The following is a 23,666-nucleotide window of genomic DNA, read 5'->3' as shown; positions in this document are numbered from 1 at the left end:
GTACTGCACCAAATTCAACTTACCTTGGTTGAATCTTTTAAGCATTTGTTTACACCAATTGAGTTGAGTTGATTTTGAGTTTCACGTCCCTTTCAGCAGCGAGGCTATATGACACGAGCCTGTTTTCGAAATTTGGTCAAGTTATTTGGGATCCAACGGTTTGACAGTTTCCGTATGTTTACCTGACCTTGCAAAATCGTATGTATTTCATTCATGTCAGTGTTCAAAGATGCCCGAATCTCACGGTATATCACATGGCGATCTTTCTCAATCAATTCACACACAGTATCAATATTACAGCAACAACAGACGTAGATGTGTGACTTTCACGAAATTCATCACTGAGAAATGTGTGACCACGTTGGAACTCAGAAAACCAAAGCCTTTTCGCACTGTGACTCCAGCCTGGGTTGACCGGGGCCAACAGGCTTTTGTTGGGGCAAAATCATCCGAGTTGAGTCGTGCCGAATCAGACCAATGCGTGCTAAGTCGAACCGTGTTTGGCCTAGATATGTACGTGTGCTAAACCGTGCCAGAATTATCATAGCATTGCCTCCTCTGGAACCGAAAGCGATTGGAAATTCAAATGCAAATTGCGTACTACACTGTCTCCACTCCATTCGAAAATTTACGAATGCAAATTACTAATATTTATGGTATAGAAAATAAACATTATGATTAGAAAGAAGAAAAGTAGCACCACCAAGTGAGCACATTATAATATACATTCAAGTTAAAGTTGAGTTGAGTTGATTTTGAGTTTAACGTCTCGTTCAGCAACGAGGCTATATGAGACGTGGACCTACTGATTACCGTGGAATCCGAACCAAATGAGCTTCCGCCGGGAATCGAACCCGGGTCTCCCACGCCAACGTTCAAGTTAAAGAACTCTGAAATTTGCTGAGGAGCGAAAATAACCTCTATGGTCGTTTTTGTGTTAATACGAAATCATTGACTACTTTACGTAGTTCTCTGTATTTCCGATTGGTTTCTTTGCCACTAAGAATTGTAATTCTGTACTAGAAGCATCATTAAGCAAATCAACAGGTAGCAGGAGGGGTGAGAATTTCTCGATTTCAAAATTGAAGAGACGAGAAGCATTTTTCTTCCACGTCAGTGTGCGCTATAGTCTTGTCACTTTGCAAATTCTTCGCTAATGAGAACTGCAGACCCTTGTAACGTCTATTATCATTTCGCTTTGTCATGTACCATTGAATATAGGTGTTTAAAATTTATCCTTGTCGTTATCATTTGACTAAAATATGGAATTACCTTTTATCTGTCATTTGACTTGGATACATAGCTGAGTTGCAGTTACTAAGCAATGTGCTACCTCGATGTGAACTTGCATTTTCACGATGACAAGTTCAAGGCTGAATTACAGTGCCAAAGTTCTTAGCAGTTAGTATGTATTAAGCAAAGTCAAATTTACCAAAGTCATGATGTTCAGTGTTAATAACCACAAAATATTTAAAATTCAACTTTATCATATAATACATATATCCAACTAATCCAAGACCATGTTCACGTAGATATTTTAAAATTATACTCTCCTGTAATTTCGAAATAAGAGGAAAAGAAGATATACGAGGTCTGTCGAGAAAGAAACAGACCTTCCAAAAATACGATAAATAAAACTATACTTGATTTTCTGCTTGCCAGTGTCGCATAATGGGATTGAAATTTTCTTTCAAATTGGGCAAGATATTTACAGAAACTGAAAAAGTTGCAGAAAGTGTACAGGATGGGTGGAACTCAGTGTTATGAGTGATGCCAGCGCTTCAAAGCAGGAAGATATCCATCGAAGACAATACAAGACATGGACATCAACCAACACCATGTAATGACGTTTACATTCAGAAAGTTCACTATATTCCACGTTAAACTGTCTGCGAAATAGTTAGAATGTAGAAGTCAATAAATCACTCTGTCGTGTGATTTTATTTGAAAAACCGAATAAGCATTGTGATACTACAACCTTCGTTCCACGGTTGTTAACAAATGAACAAAGAAACACGCGTGGAAATCTGTGAGATCTTCTGAATGGTACAAACGAAAACAATAATTTCTTTAAAAAAAAGAAAAGAAAGAAAAAAAAAGATATAACAGGTGACGAGACTTGGGCCTATGATTATGACGTTGAAACAAAGGTACAGTCATGCCAATAGGTGCGAATATCTTAGCCGAGACTCAAAAAAGCACGTCAAAATCGCTCGCTTAAACGTTAAAGTGATACTCATTTTTTTTTTTTTTTTTGGTGCTGTTTTTATAATGGTGGTGTTCGTTACGAATATGTCTCCTCAACGAAGGGTATTACTCAGAAGTGATAAGACGTTCGAGAGAGACTGTGAGGAAGAAGACACCAGAAACTTGGAAAAGTGGAACATGGATGATGTCCCTAACCAATCAGTGCTACTCATTATTGATTTTTGATGAAACCCGAACCACGTCAGTAGCCTGATTTGAAACCTGCAGACGTTTTCAATTCCTTAACTTGAAATCTGCTCTGAAAAATCGCCGTATCCAGCCCATAGAAGAGATTAAAAAAAAATAATAAAAAATACTAGGAGACCTTCCCTAATAGCACAATTACATAGCAGGCATATGCTTATAATGTTCCCTTAGGTACATGGGAATGTGCCCAGTATGTGCCTTATGTACCTATGAGAGAGAATTCACATGGATGGCAAGTGATAGTCGCAGTCTATGTCCGCCCCTAGGCACATACCTGACATGTACCTGGGGAAGTTACCTAGTATGTTCTAGGTATCTTTTTTCCACACCGTAAGCGAAAATTACTCCCCCAAAATATGTTAAATTGTATTTATGCGTAATTTGTTTACATTAAGGTGAGTCTAAAAGCTACCTAAAAGAAAGTGCCCTTGGGTGGGCGCGAACCACCAACCCTTTGATTACAACGCGTGTGCTCTTCCAACTCGGCCACGGAAAAGATTAAGAAAATGTCGTTTGTAGAGGGATAAATCCTTGGGGTCTTTTTAATTTGGCTAACCAGAGAGCTCTTGTAACTCTGTATATTCGACGATAACCGATTGAGATCAGATAAAATCCGCTCGCCATGTAATTTTATAACCAAATGACGCGCGCCTCTTTACTTTATTTCATGGTTCTTCCATATTCACTTTCAAATGATCGGCGACAGCTGGCATCTGAAAAAAATACAATTCTTTATTCCTAACTGCGTAAATAATTAACTGTTCACGTATGTATAAAAGATTCATCTTAATTTTTATTCACCAGTTATATCATTTCTTTCTTATAAATTCATCTCCCAAATATGATGCATTTGTTGCTTCTTTTTTCTAAGCGATTGTGTACTAGAAGGACAGAAAGTGGAGCAGAAAGCGCGAGAAACCGTTACATGTTACTGCACATGAGCAAATGCAAACAGATGACTATCATTCGTGCGTCGCTGCAGATATCAATTATGTGTCATAAGTATCTGAAAAAGTATGCACCTAAAGGAAGTACCTCGAACATGAAAGATATATATGTCAAGTGAAGACATAAAAACAAATGACTATCACAATGCAAAACTGAGCCAGGAATATAAATGGTACATAGTCGCAAATATCAATTAGGGGTAACAAACACCTAAAACTTTAGGTAGCTGAAGTACATACTTAGCACATGAATACCATATGTACCAAGTGTCGGGTACCTAAAAAGTAGCTGGGACACCTAAATGGTACATGCCTAGCACATCTTGTGCTGTTAGGGTTTAGGCTATTTCAAAAGGTGCATTGCAACAGTGGAAGACGCGCTAAGAACAATATATTAATACGGGAGAAAATTATTTGATGGCAATAGAATAACTTCCACAAATGGTAAATACCATTATATTTACAAATTTGAGCTTCTTTCCGGATAGACCTCGTATCTATGTTCCAAGACTTGAAAGCGGATTCTTGTTTTCTTCTTTATTATATAATACCTCTGCTTTAAAAAAATATGTCGATACAATATTTATTTGTCCAGTAAAAATATTTAGCCCAACGCTCAAAAAGCGAGGTGTAGAGGGCATGGCCGGGTACAGAATTTTTCACTTCATGGTTCTATTTGGACTAGTCAAGAGGTAAACATACTAAAAGTTCCCGGACATACGACGTGAGCGGAGAACAGGAGTACATGGAGAATGTCAGTTTATTTCTTGTATTTCAAAAACTTATTTAGCGAAAATGTTACTATATTCAGAATGAAAGATAAAAAAAAATTCCTACAACACTATTTCTATTTCTTTCTTTTGTTCTCAATAGTTTTCGAGATATCACCTAAGAAAACCACAAACTTTCTAAAAAAGCTTTTCTTACCTTACGTTTTTCTAGAAACTTTGGTTTCTAGCGCCTCAAAGAATTTAGTTTTACAGTAAAATCCTCGCAAAAGAATTCTAGAGGATTACGTTTCCTTCAGAATGAATTATTACTCAATGTTGTATCTTTAAATGATTGAAAATTACAGCAATTTGAAATTTTCGGATAAATCTTGAGATATCGAAAGAAAATTCTAATTTCTTTGTATGTATGTTGTTGTGTTGTGTATTTACACCATGAAACCCGGGGTGAAGGTAGTTGTATAATAAACAACTATAACCCAGCATAAATCGCACGCGGAATTGTGTTCCACATTAATATATTTTCATGAATAATTTTAAGTTTGAGCGGAAGTATTTTAACTATTGTCTAATTGCCTTTTATATTTTACATATCATACCTGTACAACATAATACAATTGTTTTCTTTTTCGAACTACTGAAAAGGAATGTTATGTTTTGTTTATGAGTGGCGCCTTTTTGCGGAGAAAAATTCCCTGCGCGACTAAATAAAGTTACCTTTTTGCAACTTTACTGCTGGGAAAATTCTTTATTTTCTACCTTTCCCGAAAATTGAGCGAACGATTCTTCTACAGTTAAAATTTTTTCCAGTTCCGTATTCTGGGCGTTGTGTTTTCTGCGCAAGGAAGAAAGATGGCTAGACCGACTATTTTGTCAAAAATGTGCGTGCGAATTGCTTAAGAAAATGTATAACATATTGTAAGATTCAAAATACCTTTCTGAACACGATAATGTATAGGTTCTAGGACTACAGTGAAGAATATACAGGTTACTGTGAATAGCAAAATAATAAATTACTTCTGCTTCCTCATAATATGTCGCGCGATCAAGAAACTTGAAATTTTATGCTACTTGAAAATTTTTAGTTTATTTTAACATTTTGTGTCTCCTATTACGTCTCAGGTATCTGTAATCTAGAATTATTTCTATCATATGTATTCGTCATTTTTGGGCATAATGTCTTATTAAAACTGATACTAATGTTCGATATGGGAGTTATTTCTTTGTATATGTGACGTGTTATTTCATTAATATATGTAGGAAATAATAAATGTCTTATTACCTAATACTCTAATCCATTATGAAATAAAATAGGAAGAGTATCAGTTATCATAGCACTTCTATTACATCTCTATTCTGTTCAATAAAATTCCATCCGATACTGAATTCTAACTTTTGAACGCGACTAATGCCGGGTTAAAATTGCATTTATTAAAAGTGCAATTGCAGTGAGCCACGTATGGTGTTGAGTACATGTAATGACAAAGGCATTACTCGACTTCACCTCTATGAATCATAAGTATTGTAATCAAAATGTGAAAAGATGCCAAACGAGCAGGTTTTTGAGCCTAATTGTTGGATCCGCGAGAACTATCCCAATGAAAGTTTTGGCTCTTTTGAGACAGGAAGGTCCGGTAATTCGCTCAGGATGTGGCTTATATTCCTCTATATTTTCTTATATCTCAGATTTCCTACAAGAATTTCTAAACTCAGTAAAAATGTACGAACTTCGAAACTATGGTTCCAATTTTTCAAAAGGGTAAATTTGATGAAAGAGTACGTTCATGATGAGAAGTCAGATGATTGGGAAGCTCACCTTACTTGTGTAAATGAAATGATACACTTTCCCTACGCAAAATCCCATCTGAGCACTTTCCCTACGCAAAATCCCATCTGAGCACTTTCCCTCGCAAAATCCTACCATCTATGTGATCAGGATATGATGAATCTTCCATCAAAAATGACGCCAGGAGAGTACTACAAATTCGTCAACGGACGGTGGTTACTTCACTATGGACCGATCTGATCGCCTTTGGTCGTATATGATTATCGAGACACCCTAATACAAGGCTTCAAAACCGTGGTGGTCTATAACGTGGGAAGGGTATTATAGACAGGGTAATTACCAAATGGGTCATGAGAATGAATCTGCTGCAGATATTTTGCACATCATTAGAAAAGTTTTGTAATGTTCTCTTAAACCCAAGTGACCAGCATGGAGCACACAGCTTGAACTAGTTCTAGTATTTTGAAGCACTAGCACTTCATAGCTTGAGCACTATTTGGAGCACTTTATTTTCTTCAACATAAATTTTCTTTCTTTTAAAGAGAGTACGATAAAAAACCGAAATTAGACATGATACTTTAACAAGTAATCGAACACCGAACATTGTTATTTCAAATACTTGATGTTCCGTTCAAAATTGGATAGGTGGAAACTCCATGCAAACATTCTTAATTGTTGTGATCGTGGTTCTACTCCATTGGTATTACTAAATGCATTTTAAATAACACAATCTATAGATGTAACTAAATTGTGTTAAAGTTAAGTATATTCTGTCAATTTAGAATTTTTCTACAATATTTAGGATAAGCCAATTTGAGCTTTAAGCTTTATTTTCCTTCAAAAGTAAACTTCTTTTTAGTTTTCAAATCTTCTCCATGATAAAAAACAAAAAAACTTGGATATCATATCACTATAGTCTATAGCAGCGTTTCCCAACCGGTGTGCCGCGGCACACTGGTGTGCCGCGAAAGGGCCGCTGCTGTGCCGCGAGAAAATCGAAACAAAATTATTAATTCTATAGTAATCAAATTGCAAGACACATAAACAATGTATATTTGTATTTCATGAACTTTTACAATGGAAAAATTACTGTAATTGTTGTATATTATTATACATACAATACTGTGCAAAAGATAGTATTTCGGTAATAGAATTTTATTTGCTAGATCCCCATACACATTTTCACGGTTAACTGCTACGTTACGCTTCAATTGAAAGTCCATAAAGAGAGGTGAAATGAACTTTCAAATTTATACCGTTTTCATTTTGTAAAGCGCTCTCCCAAACAACTGAGGGATAAAATATATTTGATATAGTAAGTGATTATTTTGATGCAGCAGGTTTGTCATGGAAATCTTGTTTGAGTGTTGGCACAGATGGCAATCCCTCTATGACAGGTTCCGTAAAGGGATTTTTGGCATTAGTAAAGCAAAAGAATCCGGAGATAATATTTACACATTGTTTTTTCTGTAGAGAAGCACTTGTTTCAAAATCACTTGTTTTTGAACTTGCAAAAGTATTAAATCAAGTGGTAAAAATGGTTAATTACATAAAGCCAAGACCTCTTGAAACAAAACTATTTTCAGGTCTATGTTCTGCAATGAATTTTGAATACAGTCAGTTGCTTATTCACACAGAAGTAAGGTAATTGTCTCGTGGTCGCATGTTGTAAAGATTTTATACACTCAAAGAATAACTTCTCCTATTCTTTCTGTCCGAAGAAAGTGAATATGCCGATTTCCTTAGTAATGATTCTTCTTGCAATAAAGTACCTTTTCTTGCCGACACATTCCAAACATTGAATGCACTAAACCAAAGCATGCAGGGGAAAAAACGAAAATATACTAACTTTAAGTGACAAAATTAACTCAACTCAACTCAAAATTTGTTCATTTAGGAAGAAACTCTCACTTTGGTAGAACAAAATTAGAAAACAAAACAAATGTGACATTTTTGAGCTTACAAAGTGCTGTAAAATTGACACAAACCTCTCAACAGTCATTTCAGACACACTGTCTTTGTTGCGTACCAATGTTGAGAAGTATTTTCCTACACTTCAGTTGACTTCATTTGAATGGGTGAGGTACCCCTTTGCGAATTCTCTCCTACAGTCAGCAGAATTAAATGTTCAGGAAGAAAGTGAATTGGTCGATGTGAGGAATGACCGAGGTTTGAGGCTCTAGCACTCACAGCAAGACAGGGCATCATTCTGGATTTCTCTCCAGCAGCCCTATTTCTACAAAGGCTGTGAAAGTTCTCATTCCCTTTTCTACATCCTACTTAAGTGAAGCAAGATTTTCTGCAATGAACACCATTAAGTGTAACAACCGGAAGATATGAAGGGGGTGTTTATCAACTATCTGTCTGCAATTGAAAAAGATCATAAAAGAACATCAAGCTCAAGTTGCACATTAATTTTGCTTCGTGCACCAACTCGTCTTACAATTTTTTAAAATTGTATTATTATTAAACAATTGTAACCTTTAATAGATATTATTGAAAGATTGTTACATTACTAATATTATTCAACAATAACCTTCATATAATATTTGAAAATTGTCATGTATATTAACCATCTTAATAAATTATAAGTTTCCTATTGTGCTACTTTTCTGTACATTTTTAATGTTAAAAATAGTATTTACCACTATTATGACCATTATTGCTTCATTATTTGCAGACTACTTCGTAACTTGAAATTTTAAAATACCGCAAAATCCTTTCGACAAAGCAAACATGCATACAAATTACCTACATTTGTGTCTTAAAAGTACAAGAGATTTGCTTGTTCGTTCGTTATTTAGTGATATTCCTTCTTAGTGAAAGATTGGATACAATTTTGAAAAAGAAAGTGCATTTTTAAAAAACTGAGTCCTATTTTTATTGCAATTCTTCTCTATTTTTAAATTAGAATGAAAAATAAACATATTGATTTACCATGGGAGAGAGACAGTGATCGAGCTTTCTTCTCTGCAAGAAAGAGATCAGTAATCACGGAAAAAATTACCATTGTATTTTATATTTACAAATAATAATAATAATAATAATAATAATAATAATAATAATAATAATAATAATAATAATAATAATAATAATAATAATAATAATAATAATAATATTTATGAGTGTGCCGCGAGAATTCAAGTTACACCCGTAGTGTGCCGCAAGTTAAAAAAGGTTGGGAAACGCTGGTCTATAGGTTGATACTTGCACTTTAATGTTGAGGTCTTTCATGATTTTAAAAATAGAGAAATACAAAATGAAAATTTAAGCGTAGAGATAGACTTGACCCTTGATATAGACACTTAAAAATATTAATAGTACATAATCCTTCATGTTTCAAGCAGGGGCGTCATTTAGGGGCAGGAGGGGGCAATAGCCCTCCCCCACAAGAGTTTGAGGAATACATATACTTTAATCGATTGTCTACTAATATACTAACACAAAACGCGAAAGTCTTATGTCGGTATGCTCTTATTCCCCTTCAAGCGAAGTCTCAGATGATGCCCCTAGTTTCAAGGTCAAATTTGTTGAATATCTGTTGCAGAAAAATACCAACAATAAGGAACTTAAAAATATATATTTTGACAGAAATTTTAATCACTACTGAAGAGACTGCGTACCTTTCTGCAAGAAACAGAATGAGAAATGCTTGCGATCCTTTAGTAAATTCTGGTTTTTATCTTTGAACTGTATTTTAAGTTCTATATGATGCATATTTTAAGAACGATGAAAGGATAGCATAGTTTTCCAACGATTACTTGTAATCTTACTGAAAGGGTTTACAATGCATATAACAATCGTTAGGGCCCTCCTCATGGTCTAGTGGCTAGCTCGTGAACCTTTGATGCGCGTGGTCCCGGGGTCGATTCCCGGTGGGAGAGTACAAAAAATTAATTTCATAATCATCCGTCTCCTTTAGCCTAAAGAATATAATCTTGAGACTAAACTAAAAAATTATCGTTGCATCGATGAATCATTCGTACATGTACACTATGCGATCAAAAGTATTCAGACACCCCCAAAACATACGTTTTTCTTATTAGGTGCATTGTGCTGCCACCTACTGCCAGCTACTCATTATCAGCGACCTCAGTAGTCATTTGACATTGTGAGAAAGCAGAATGGGGCTCACGGACTTGGGTGTCACTTGGGTGGTCAAGTGATTGGGTGTCACTTGTGTCAGAAGTCTGTACGCGAGATTTCCACACTCCTAAACATCCCTAGGTCCACTGGTCTGATGTGATAGTGAAGTGGAAACTTGAAGGGACACGTACAGCACAAAAGCGTACAGATCGACCTCGTCTGTTGACTGACAGAGACCGCTGACAGTTGAAGAGGGTCGTAAAGTGTAATAGGCAAACATCTATCCACACCATCACACAGGAATTCCAAAGTGCATCAGGATCCACTCCAAGTACTATGACAGAGGCGTGAGGTGAGAAAACTTGGGTTTCATGGTCGAGCGGCTGCTCATAAGCAACACATCACGCAGGTAAATGCCAAACAACGCCTCGTTTGGTGTAAGGAGCGTAAACATTGGACGATTGAACAGTGGAAAAACGTTGTATGAAGTGACGAATCACGGTACACAATGTGGCGATCCGATGGCAGGGTGTGGGTATGGCGAATGCCCGGTGAACGTCATCTGTCAGTGTGTGTAGTGTCTACAGTAAAATTCGGAGGTGATGGTGTTACGGTGTGGTCGTGTTTTTCTTGGAGGGGGCTTGCACCCCTTGTTGTTTTGCCTGGCGCTTTCACAGCCCAAGCCTACATTGATGTTTTTAGCACCTTCTTGCTTCCCACTGTTGAAGAGCAATTCGGGGATGGCGATTGCATCTTTCAACACGATCGAGCACCTGTTCATACTGCACGGCCTGTGGCGAAGTGGTTACACGACCATAACATCCCTGTAATGGACTGGCCTGCACAGAGTCCAGACTTGAATTCTATAGGACACCTTTGGGATGTTTTGTAACGCCGGCTTTGTGCCAGTCCTCACCGACCCACATCGATATCTCTCCTCAGTTCAGCACTCCGTGAAAAATGGGTTGCCATTCCCCAAGAAACCTTCCAGCATTTGATTGAAAGTATGGCTGCGAGAGTGGAAGCTGTCATGAAGGCTAAGGGTGGGCCAACATATTGAATTCCAGCAGTACCGATGGAGTTCGCTACGAACTTGTAAATCATTTTCAGCCAGGTGTCCGGATACTTTTGATCACATAGTATACATGACAAAGGTTTTCACAAAGTTTTTCACATCCTCATCGCACCAAAATCATTCACTTTCATTAGCAATTCGTCTCCTCTAACAATGAGACCAATGGGGTAACTTTGACTATGGGGCCCTCCTGCAAAAATATTTTTCGGGCTCTCTCAAAAAATAATTAAAAAAACAACAGAAATTCAGTTAGTTTCAATTAATTATGTTATAATTGAAACATAGAAAATTCAAGTTAATACACTATTTATCATTATCTGTGGGAATAATTTAGCAAATAAATTATTAATATTTTTGTATTAATATAGAGGACAGATATTCAATCTTAAGTCACATGTATTTTTTATCTCCTATTCCACTATAAAAACAGTATGAAGTCTAAAGAGCCTTCCTCCCTTCAAAATAACTCATTTAGAAACAATAAATATTAATATTTAGAGTGATTCGTCGGTTTTCAATCAATAAAAATTGCCGTGAACTGGGAAATTACTGAATTTGATGCTGAAATGACTGAATAGAGAATTTTTTTCTTTCATGCTTGATAAAACCATATTTCCAGGTAAGAAGTAAAACATGTCCAGTGATTCCAAGTATTAGATATTTCTGCTATTATCAATGTTCATTTGGTGCTTCTTGAGTCTTCTATATTTCAGTGTTACCGTGTAACAATTTTTTAAAACAGGAAATTTGATGGAAACAAAATAAAGGCAGCGATTAAGCTTTAATATGCAGACGTCTGGACACGGAAAGATTGTTATTAAAATCCTAGTGTAATTCCTTCACTGTCATAAAATTAAGTTATTTGTACGGCAGTGGAAAAGACTGAGCAGAGAGAAATTTTAAATTTCTTAACTTGATGGGATCGAATTCATACTAAGTCAATTATACTTTTGTAAATGTTTAACTCTTAACTGCATTTACATTTCAGTATCTCATAATAGAGATATCTTCTGCTTTTCCATGCTGGTCTCTATTTATTTTACGGGGCCGCGGTGGCTCAGTGGTAGAGCGTTCACCTCTGGTGCATGGGGTCCCGGGTTCAAACCCTGCTCCCGCCAAGTGAACTTTGTGGTGGACAAACACCGTGTGCGTGGGTTTTCTCGGGGTTCTCCCGTTTCCTCCCACTTTCTTCATTCCACCATTTCATTCATTTCTCATAATCACCTAGGGATGGTATCGAGACGAGACGAGACGAGACTTTGTACAGTCTCGGTCTCGTCTCGGTTGATAAATAACGGTCTCGGTCTCGGTCTCGTCTCGAGTAAAATATCACCGTCTCGGTCTCGGTCTCGTCTCGGTCAACAGATGCTTATCTCGGTCTCGGTCTCGGTCTCGAGTACCAAATCTCGGTCTCGTCTCGAAAGTCTCGAAATAAATAGTGTGAAATTAAAATAGTGAAAGTATTATTCTCGTACAGTCTGTCGTTTCCGGTTATTTTTTCCTTTCATTTTGACTTAGAATTATGGTATGGTGTACCTCTTCATAGCTAATTTGCTAGTGCTAATGCTTTCCATGCGCGTATCCTAGGTTCAATGGGTATATCACCCTAAAACCCTAATAAAACCCATATTTCACTTTCAGCAATAGACTTTGTCTCATATAGCCTCAGAACTGCCTATACAATTAAACTCTATTAAATTAACTCCAGTACTATACAGTAGTTTATTTCCTTCCTTTGAATCAGAATTGTTCAATACCTCCTAACGGATAACGCAACACATAGCAGCACGAATGTATTTAATCGTACCAAAATTGAAACTTTACAATTTCTCATTATTCAATACATTCTGCTTTGACTGTCATTTTAAAAACAGAATATAACGTTCCTTATCTTAACAAATAGGGTAAATTATTACTACAATATACGTATTTTGTTTGAAATTGATGAATGCTTTATTAGCGTTTCACATTTCCGTGTTTAATTGACACTTTATAACACGAACGTCCTGAACCTTGTGGTGGGAGCTACTACACTAGGGTGACCAACCGTCCCGTAAAAACGGGATTGTCCCGTTTTTTCACTATCATTCCCGGTGTCCCGAAAAATTCTCCCGGGACGCCAAAATGTCCCGTATTTACTTACACTGGGTACAAAAAACCTTTCGAATTGCTAACATTTCCTAATTTATATGATTATTTTCTAAGCTATGTGATTATATTGGAATGTGTTTAATTACTGAGCAACGTCATTACGACGTTTGCGATATTAGATGTGGTAGCTGCACTGTTTTCTCTCCTAGTCCTCCCCACTCCGCAGGCGACAATGCAAAGGGGTGAAAGTCTTATGAGAACAAATTTAAGCTGTTTTTACTCTCTATTTCGGGCGATGAAAGATTGAGGCGCTATCATCAGTACAGTACAGTGTTTTCGTGATTTGACTAAGATGTAACACACTACGATAGGGGAACAAAGCTACAGAACTATTAAAGTGAAAGTAAAAAACAAAACTAGTTGTAAGTGAAATAATGTTTAAAAGTAAGAAAATGCAAATAAAAGGAGTTGGAATCCGATGCTGAGAGTAATTATAAATCATGTGGGTGACAGATTTGAGTGTTCATATATTTTTAGTAATGTTTTCAAATATTTCATTTTTGTTAGCTGCTGATAGTTACTTGTTATCTAATTAATTCCACAACCTTTTCAATAGGTTTTAAAACGAAAAAGTGTAAATTTGCCCTTTTTTGTGAGAAATACAAAAAAAAAAAAAAAAAAAAAAAAAAAAAAAAGAGAGAGAGAGAGAGAGATAGAGAGAACGGAGAGATATATTTAGGGGAGCAACCTATCCAGAAATAAAAGGTGTCCCGTTTTTTATAGTTGACGATTTGGTCACCCTATACTACACTCATCTTTGCTATGTGAGGTCTCGAGTTGGATCACAAAACAAGTTAAATTCAAAGTCCGATGTTTCGCATAGTTCGCGTCTCATATTTAGTGCATTTTGTATCTTATACAAGTTCATAAAGTCGTAATGCAATACATAAGCACATATCCAGTGCCGTAATATAATTTTATTCTTGAGCTCTCAACGGTGCATGCAATCTTTATTCGAGAAAACTAATTTTGCGTTTATTACGTTGAAATTTTATATTGATTGAAAATTAGTTGCGAAACATGGACATACATATTATATAAGTATATAGGTAATTCGAGTTATCTGTATCTATTTTTCTCACTCGCCAAAACAAGTGATTCTTAACTTTCTAGTTTTCTTTTGTATTAATTTTCGTAGTTTTGCTGTAACATGATGGATAGAATAGTCAAAAATACTTTTTTCGCTCTATGATTTTCATTAAATTTTGGATCCATTTTTACCCTACTTTACCTAGTAAAAGTTATATATTTAGTCTTAGTTGAGGAACCGGTTTTTCGCTTCTGTAAAATTACGAAATTATGACTTGATTTAGTTTACCTCTGAGGTCCAGATATAATAAAATCATCACCACTATCATAATCAACCATTATCAATCCATTACTGGATGAAGGTCTTTCCAATTCTTCTCCACAACTATCTAACTTGGGCAATTCTTTTCCAGGTTACTCCTCGGTGGCTCTTGATTTCGTCACACCTTCTTGTATGCGGAGGTTTCCTAGGCTGTTTTTGTCTCATGGTATCAAGTCTAGAATTGTTTTCGTCCGTCGATCATAATTTCTTCTTGCAATGCGTCCAGCACACTTTCCAGCTCATATTAAATTATTTCATTAGCACCATCAGTATTCATTTCTATATATTTGGGCTACAAATAGTTCGAATTCGCTACTTTCGGAGTACAGACACGCTACTTTTTAATCATCGAATCTGACAACACTGACTGAATGATTTAAATCAACACAATGTAAGAACCCCCATTTGGTCTAGCGGCTAGAACTCTTGATTTCGGTTCGCGTTGTCCCGAGTTCGATTTCCGGTAGGGATAAAGTTGAACGACCGAAGTGGTTCGGATTCCACTATAATCATTAGCTGCACGTCTCCTTTAGCCGCCCTAGCATAAGTGTGGGACGTTAAACTAAAACAAAACAAAACAAAAGTTAACACTGTGTATTACTAACTGTAAGTTCTTGAATAATTGCATATAGCTATATGGTATGGATCGAGTTTGCGGTGGTCGGTGGTCAAACTAAAGCAAGTGAAATGTAATTAGGGTGCAATTAGAACTTTTAATTAAGCAAGGTCTTAATCTAAAGTGTACACCAGGCCTAAGGCTTAGGGAGAACAACTAGTGTTACTGAAAATGTATCAGTTACATTTAATTTCAGTTACAATTTGCATTTACATGTATTGATGGAACGAAGATTTAAACATTAACATTATAAGTAGCCCAAAGACTATGAAAAACATCGTCTCTTGAAAGCATTCTTGCACCATAAAACAAATTACGAGTAATTTTAAAATATTTTGCAGTTCATCTACGTTATTTACACATATTTAGAATAATATTTAGCTATCTATTTAAGTGGGCAACACTGCTTAAAATAATGTAACTGCGACTTGTTGTAATTAAAACCACCAATAACTGATAATGCGTCATTTTAAGCAGTACAACAATCACTACAAATGTGTTTGGCATCTCTGATGGCGTTATAAGCATTTAAGTCTTTTGGAAGCATCTGCATGATGAGACGTGATATGTCAGCGCGTTTTCGAAGTAAAGTCTTTAGAAACATTTAAATTTTTCGTTTCTTGTAACTTTGTTCCTTCATTCATTCGAAATATATTATACCATGATCACAGTATTTGACGCTAAGGTACAGTTGATGCGTATTGCACCGTCCATGCCATTTGAGTTATTAAAGATTTCCAAGCTACATAAATAATGTACGGGCTATTGTGGTTTTGTTAAATAACTAAATTAGAAATATGTAATACTTTACGTAGCGTAATTTGAGAAAATACAACTTTATTTTGCTTTAGCAACATTGCTTGTTTATCTAGTGATATTGCAGAGTATCAAGAAGAATTTCCCAACTTGGTACAAAATTTCAGCATTTTATATATATATATATATATATATATATATATATATATATATATATATATATATATATATATATATATATATATATATATCGCAGATCCTAGGGGAGCCCTTAACGCTCAGGTATGCACTGGATAAAATGGGCTTCAATCCTATTTTCTTTACACTGGATAAAGCGGCAAACCATGGTTTAGCCCCTCCCCTGATCATATGCTGTGTCCGCGGCTATATATATATATATATATATATATATATATATATATATATACAGGATGATCCATTTTAATCTTTCCACGGAGATATCTCGAAAACGGTTGAACATAATGAACCGAACAAAAACACAAATAGGAAATGCCATGCGGCACACCGAATGGTGTTGTCGCGGTGAGTCCCGGGGCCGCCTTTCATGGGGCACCAGGACCAAACTTTAAAATTTTAAGTGGAAACATGGGGCGAGTAATAGCTCGTTCAAGATCCTAGGGGAGGGTTATAGGGACTATAGCCTCCCTTAACGCTCAGGTATGCACTGGATAAAATGGGCTTCAATCCTACTTCCTTTACACTGAATAAAGCGGCAAACCATGATTTAGCCCCTCCCTTGATCATATGCTGTGTCCGCGGCTATATATATATATATATATATATATATATATATATATATATATATATATATATATACAGGATGGTCCATTTTAATCTTTCCACGGAGATATCTCGAAAACGGTTGAACATAATGAACCGAACAAAAACACAAATAGGAAATGCCATGCGGCACAGCGAATGGTGTTGTCGCGGTGCCTCTCGGGGCCGCCTTTCATGGGGCACCAGGGCCAAACTTTAAAATTTTAAATGGAAACATGGGGCGAGTAATACCTCGTTCCAGATCCTAGGGGAGGGTTATAGGGACTATAGCCCCCCTTAACGCTCAGGTATGCACTGGATAAAATGGGCTTCAATCCTACTTTCTTTACACTGGATAAAGCGGCAAACCATGATTTAGCCCCTCCCTTGATCATATGCTGTGTCCGCGGCTATATATATATATACAGGATGGTCCATTTTAATCTTTCCACGGAGATATCTCGAAAACGGTTGAACATAATGAACCGAACAAAAACACAATAGGAAATGCCATGCGGCACACCGAATGGTGTTGTCGCGGTGCCTCCCGGGGCCGCCTTTCATGGGGCACCAGGGCCAAACTTTAAAATTTTAAATGGAAATATGGGTCAAGTGATACGTCGTTGGATAAATCTTGAAACACTAAACAGTGTTGTGGCAAAAGATTTTTCATATGGGTCACCGTTTTCAAAATGGCCGCCAAGACATGGTGCCTGTATCAGATAAAACGTCCAGTACCACTAGCCCTCTAATATGAAAATAGTTGGAGATAAATGAACAGAATAGAACTCGTGTAATAAAGCACAGAGGGTATTTCTCATTCCACGGCTCGAATATAATGCAACGGAAAAAAAAGATTATTAAAGTATAATTGACATGATGCAAAAGAGGAAATGACAGAAAATGATCTTTCCGATCTCTGTCCGTAAGTAGGTGAAGCGGGAATGAATGGTAAAATCTCAAATGAGAACCTCACTTTTTATTTGCAATAGATATGGTTTGTCTGAAACACTTGTGTGTACAAATGACTGGTACTATAATGAATAAAAACAAAGTGAAATAAGGTGAATAAAAATAAGGCGAAATTCAAGTTTAACAACATTCTACCCGCCTCTTCGGCCCTGATAATTTAACGCATTGCGTGCAAGATTTTTGGGACATATCTGCATCAGTATGTACCGTTTCGTTACTAAGGATCACAACTGAAATTACCGTTGAAAGTTATTCGGAATGTAAATGTGGACATCTCAGTGAAACACATATTCTATCACATGCAAGAAGACATAGAAGGAAAAGAAGCGAACCAATATCATGCAGACGACTGTTGAACAAAACCAACGTTTGTAAACATTGTTCTAAAATTGCATTGTTCGACAAATTTGTTTCGCATTTCAGTTGATTCATTTTTGCATCAAACCATTGCCTGCAATCAAAATGGAAGATACCATTTAACAAGAATTTTACATACTCTAACCCATTACAGAGACATTTATCTCTTATAAAAACACATTTTAAATAACTTTGTTTCGTAGATACAATTTGCAAAAACTAAGGCTCTCATTTGCAATTTCACCGATCCTTCGCGCTTCATTCACTTACGAAGTGAGGTTGGAACGATAATTTTCTAGGAGTTAGATTTCTTTCTTTCCATTATGGCACTTTCACTCTAATCACCTTTTCGACTGTTGCAACATTCCCGAGTTATAGAATGATAAATACCCTCTGTGGTTTCCTATTCGAATATTTGTTCTGGTGTTTCCATATTAGTGATACTGGACGTTTTACCTGATGCAGGAACCATGTCTTGGTGCTCATTTTGAAAACGGTGACCCATATGAACAATCTTTTGCAACAGCACTCTTTAGTTTTTAAAGATATGTCGAACGAGGTATCATTCACCCCATGTTTCCATTTACAATTTTGAAGTTGCGCCCTGGGCCCCCATGAAGGGTGGCCCTGGGAGTCTCCGCGACAATATCGATCAATGTGCCACATGACATTTTCTATTTGAGTTTTTGTTCGGTTCATTTATGTTCAACCGTTTTCATATTAGTGGTACTGCACGTTTTACTGTATCTGATAGAGGCAACATGTCTTGGCGGCCATTTTGAATACAGTGCCCGATATGAAAGATCTTTTGCCACAATGCTTTTTAGTTTCTCAAGACCTATCGAACGAGGTACCACTCACCCCTTGCTTCCATTTAAAATTAAAGTTGGGCCCGGGAATCCATGCAGGGCGGACCTGGGTGGCACCGCGACCATATATATATATATATATATATATATATATATATATATATATATATAGAGAGAGAGAGAGAGAGAGAGAGAGAGGGAGAGAATTCTATTTGCACCAGCAGTGGATTTTGTTTCTGGAGAGTCTTGAGGAACGAGTAAGAAACATTTGCATTGTACATGCAATGCAAAAAAAATTATCAGAAATTTATTTCGGGGGGGTTTGAGCCCGATAACCACCCCCTAAATACGCCACTGTACATCAGTCAGCCGTTCTCATATTATCTAACACAGCAACGAAACAAATTTTGAGTGAAGGCAATTTTAGTATTTATCAATATCAATATTCGAGACGAGACCGAGACTTTCGAGACTGACCTAAGTCTCGTCTCGGTCTCGTCTCGATTTATAGAGGTCTGTCTCGGTCTCGGTCTCGTCTCGGTATTTAAAAGTCCGTCTCGGTCTCGGTCTCGTCTCGGTATGTAAAAGTTCGTCTCGGTCTCGGTCTCGTCTCGATATTTCGAGACGAGACCGAGACGAGACCGAGACTAGTCTCGGTCTCGGTACCATCCCTATAATCACCGTCTCCTTTAGCCTAACCGGCATAACCGTGGGACGTAAAACTCAAAGATTTCATTTCATTTCTATTTATTTTACGTCAGGTACGTACAGCAAGCAACACTGAAAATAAGGAAAGCAGTATCTGTCCGAGAGAGACCGATTCACTACCTGCGATATTGGGCTGTTTATGAAACTGAACATTCTTAAGTGCTACATGGACTTCTGCACAAAAATAAAATATGGAATAATTTGATATTTACATAATTTCTCTGTTCGTCTATTGAACACTTATGGTTATCCTATAAAGTAGGACTTTCCTCATTCAGGAAAGGAGAAAGTCTGCGGGTCCCCAAGCTATGACGGGCCCGCCAGTATTGCAGGCCTTACAGACCCTAACGTCATGCGCGCCACAACGTGCGACGTAAAGCTGAAAGATTGAATTTTCATCTTCATTTTGATAATGATAACGCTAACTTGAAATTATTTAAGAGAGAGAAAATATTTAAAAGTCTATAATAACTAATCTTACTAATACCGTATTTGCTAATAGAACTAAATACAACTTACCACTGCAGTTTTGTTAGACCATTTCTCAACATCTTGCCACACGTACTGCGTAAGCGTTACTTTTGGAATTTCTACATCACTATATCGAGATTTAATAATTCCTTTACAGGTGGAACATAATCGACGTTGTTCTGATACACTAAATAAAGGAAGTCCCACACTCCTACTGCTGCGTAAAAATCCATTTTTAACTAAGAAGCGAAATAAAAATTCGTCCAATTTCATAGATTTCCCAAATAATCGCACAGAGCTACTTCGTAACATGTTTCCGCTGACAAGCATATTTACAATTGTGTTAAGTTAAAGGTATTCTTGTTGATTACTAACGCGAAAGATCTATAACCTTCGAGTAATAACGAACTTTGGTCTCATTATTTCCTGGTATTTTATCCTATAAGACAAAGTGCTAATTCTGCAAAAGTTGCATAACAACGAAAGAAAGAAGAAGAAGACTTCATTCATTCGCTGAGTCACTCATTCAACAAACTTTCCCAGTTCGTCTTTTCTGTTTATTGTGGTGGGAGCAGTGGCGGCTAATGTTAGTGTTGTAGCGTTGCGCAACGACCAAAGTATTTCAAGAAAAAAAAAATTATCAATAGTAGTAAAGAACAGAAAAAAATACTTTCTAATACTCGCATATATACACTTTAAATAACATATTTTTTTTACTTCTGTAACTGTCCGTTCCGTTAATCCGTTTTAAAACGCGAAAAATAATCCGTCACAGAGTCTCTAATTTATATTGTGTTGCAGCGAGCATACGACGACCAGATTCCTTCAGCGCGGCAATTGGAGCTAATGTTAAGTCTCCTTTCCCCTTTCCCAGAAGTTAAAGGGACTGGTCGTTGCAGTGCTTCTGCAACACAGCACGGTTTTCAGTGAACGAAAAGGTTTTTCGCGCTAAATAATATTTCTGAATTTTATTTCATTAGCAATTAACAAATGGAATTTGTTTTTATGCATTCATACTTTAAAATTACGGGACCATACTGAAGCAAATCAATATAACGACAATTTTAAAAAGTGATTGCAGAATTAGAAAATAAGAAAGAAAATATCTAGTAGAGCAGAAAACAAATGAAAGTAGACCCGCATTTACAACTTAATTCTTAGCTTATATTGATAATGAAGGCTTCTTCTACAGTAATTTGTGAATCAAATATTAATAAGTCAGTATCCTGACTCCCTCTGTGGATAGTATTTTAGTATATACATATTTCTTTTATAAAATAAGTATATTTTATGCTCTTGATAATTTCCACATAAAACTGTATGATGGGGAACGCCACATTGAATTTGGGACTAGTTAGCAATGATCAGGGGCGTAGCCACGAGGGGGGGCACCGTGTCTGGATCTCCCCAAAATTTCGAAACTTGACTAAGATTTGCAGACTTTCCTAACGAACTATACTTGTTTAACAGAGAAACGATTGATGTAGGCTAAATATTTTATTTTACGCCTCATCATGTGCTCTTTCTTTTCTTATAAAAATAATCGTTCTATCATTTTTCCTAAAATTATAGTGACACTAATTAATTACCGTTTTTTTCGGGTGCAGAATAAGACAGGTTTGATATTGCATAGACGTATTGGACCCCCTCAAATACTTTGGACCCCTCACGACAAACATTTCTGGGTGTAGCACTGGCAATGCTGTTTGTTTTGATGTTCTTTGATTTTTGGCTTCTGTTACATGCTGATCCTACATCTGGCGGGTTTCGAGGTTTCCTCTCCAGAACATATGACATTGAAAAGCGTTGTTTCGCCTCATGTGGAAGTATATTGTGTTCCAGCATTGGTAACAACCATTTCGCCTCATGTGGAAGTATATTGTCTTCCAGCATTGCGTAACAACCAAGACGGATGATTTGGAATGTAGTTTTTTTTTCTTGTACGCAGATGTGTGTGTGTTGATGTATGAATATGTGACATTTGGAATTCAAATACCAGTACCTCTTTTGTGTCAGGTGTTTTGGTTTTTAATTATTAGATTTAATTTTATTGTGTGTGCTTTAATTCTGTAAATAACCTACAAATTCTGAATGAATTGTATACCATGGTTTCTGTAAATATCTTACAAAAAACATTGACCAGCTTTCAATTGGGGAAAAACTTGCAATTAAGGCTTAGACAAAACAAGCAAAGGGCAATTCAGAGGAGTGTTCGAAAAAAAATCCAGTTTAAATTTACAGAATATCTTATGGCAGTAGTGTTGTTTGCACTAGATACATTTTCTCGATTTATTTTAAATTTTTCTAAATAAACTGTGAATAAAGTGTGTTCAATGTACATTTTTTATAACACTAATCTCTGCTACGAACTCTCTTCAGTCAACGCTGAAGGGGAATTCGGATCACTGTCAGGGACTGAGTTTGCTAGAATGAATCGTTCGCAATAATCTAGAAAAAATATTTAGTGAATCTACAAAGCTTCTGAAATTAATATTAATTGTGTACCTATGGCGTCAGGAAAAGACGAAAAGTTTTTTTCCACATCAAAAAGAATTGACATTTTCAAGGAATTGAATGTCCCAAGAAAGGTTATCACCATTGGTTATGCTTTCCATAGAAAAAAGATCTGACAATAAGAATACCAGAGTTCAACCAGCATGTATTAGACAGATTTCCAATCAAAGAGAGAAGAATGAACTTACTGAAGAATATATAGGGATGAAGGTGAAACTGTGGTGAACCGTGAACTATCAGTCACTTACATTCCTACCGCCGACCACTGACCGAAAACTGGCAAATCAACTTTCATCGAATAATTCAACATGATTCCTAAAGTCTTGTGCTTCATGAAAGTGGTTCAATTGTGTCTCCTTGTTATTTGTGCTTTCTGTGTTCAGAGGCGTTTCTTTCGATGTGACAGTATATCCCTCCGTACAAAAAAAAAAAAAAAAAAAAAAAAAAAAAAAAAGTGGATAGTTAGTGATGATGTGCCAACGTTAGCTGCAATGTAATTTACTTGTCTGAATAGTTTAGATTAGGTTAGAGTAGATTAGATTAGATCCCTGCAGTTCGCATCTGTGTAGCGTTGGCTCTAGTTAACCTAGTTAACCTGATCTTGAGTTTATGTACGCCTTTCCATCCCGTTTGTGCTGCACTATAATCCTGTTAACAGTTTCTAACAGTACGCATTACACATACTGGTACTGTGCTGTTTTATTACATTTCCAATATGTAAACTCGGTCATCCCTTGCACACACATCCGTACACCAGGGTGCCACTTATTGCACTACATACTCACAAAACCACCTACGTCATACTCATTGGCCATCTGGATTCCTTCAGTGGTTCCTGAAAATTATCTTTTGTAACTCTCATCTCCAGATTGAAAAATAAGTCGCTAAATGAGTTTTGATTATCTGTGAGTAAAGAATATCATTACCTGACCTGAAACGAACTTTCTACTATGAGTTTTTATATCAGACAATTTTCTCTATTCTACAATTAAGACAACACGCAGGAACTGACTGAACATTACTGTAGCTTTATGTCATGCACTTTTAACATTGGATCCATGAAATAACAGGGTTTTGACAAACAAACAGCAGGAAATCTCGCATT

General features: G+C 36.5%; 1 protein-coding gene across 1 annotated transcript in view; it reads right to left on the bottom strand.

The window, feature by feature from the left end:
- LOC145660545 (uncharacterized) overlaps positions 1-20,439 on the bottom strand; it is a 53,511-nt gene extending 33,072 nt beyond the window's left edge. Inside the window, exon 1 of the mRNA XM_081725738.1 lies at positions 20,096-20,439. Within this exon, the coding sequence (XP_081581864.1) occupies positions 20,096-20,377 (282 nt within the window). The 5' untranslated portion in view covers positions 20,378-20,439. The remainder of the gene's footprint in view (positions 1-20,095) is intronic.
- Positions 20,440-23,666: the final 3,227 nt, after the last annotated feature.

Source organism: Thermobia domestica, chromosome 9, assembly GCF_964235325.1.
Source record: "Thermobia domestica chromosome 9, izTheDome1.hap1.1, whole genome shotgun sequence".
NCBI classification, from domain to species: Eukaryota; Metazoa; Arthropoda; class Insecta; order Zygentoma; family Lepismatidae; genus Thermobia; species Thermobia domestica.
The sequence above is the reverse complement of the archived record's forward strand: the minus strand, read 5'-3'. Positions and strand labels throughout refer to the sequence as shown.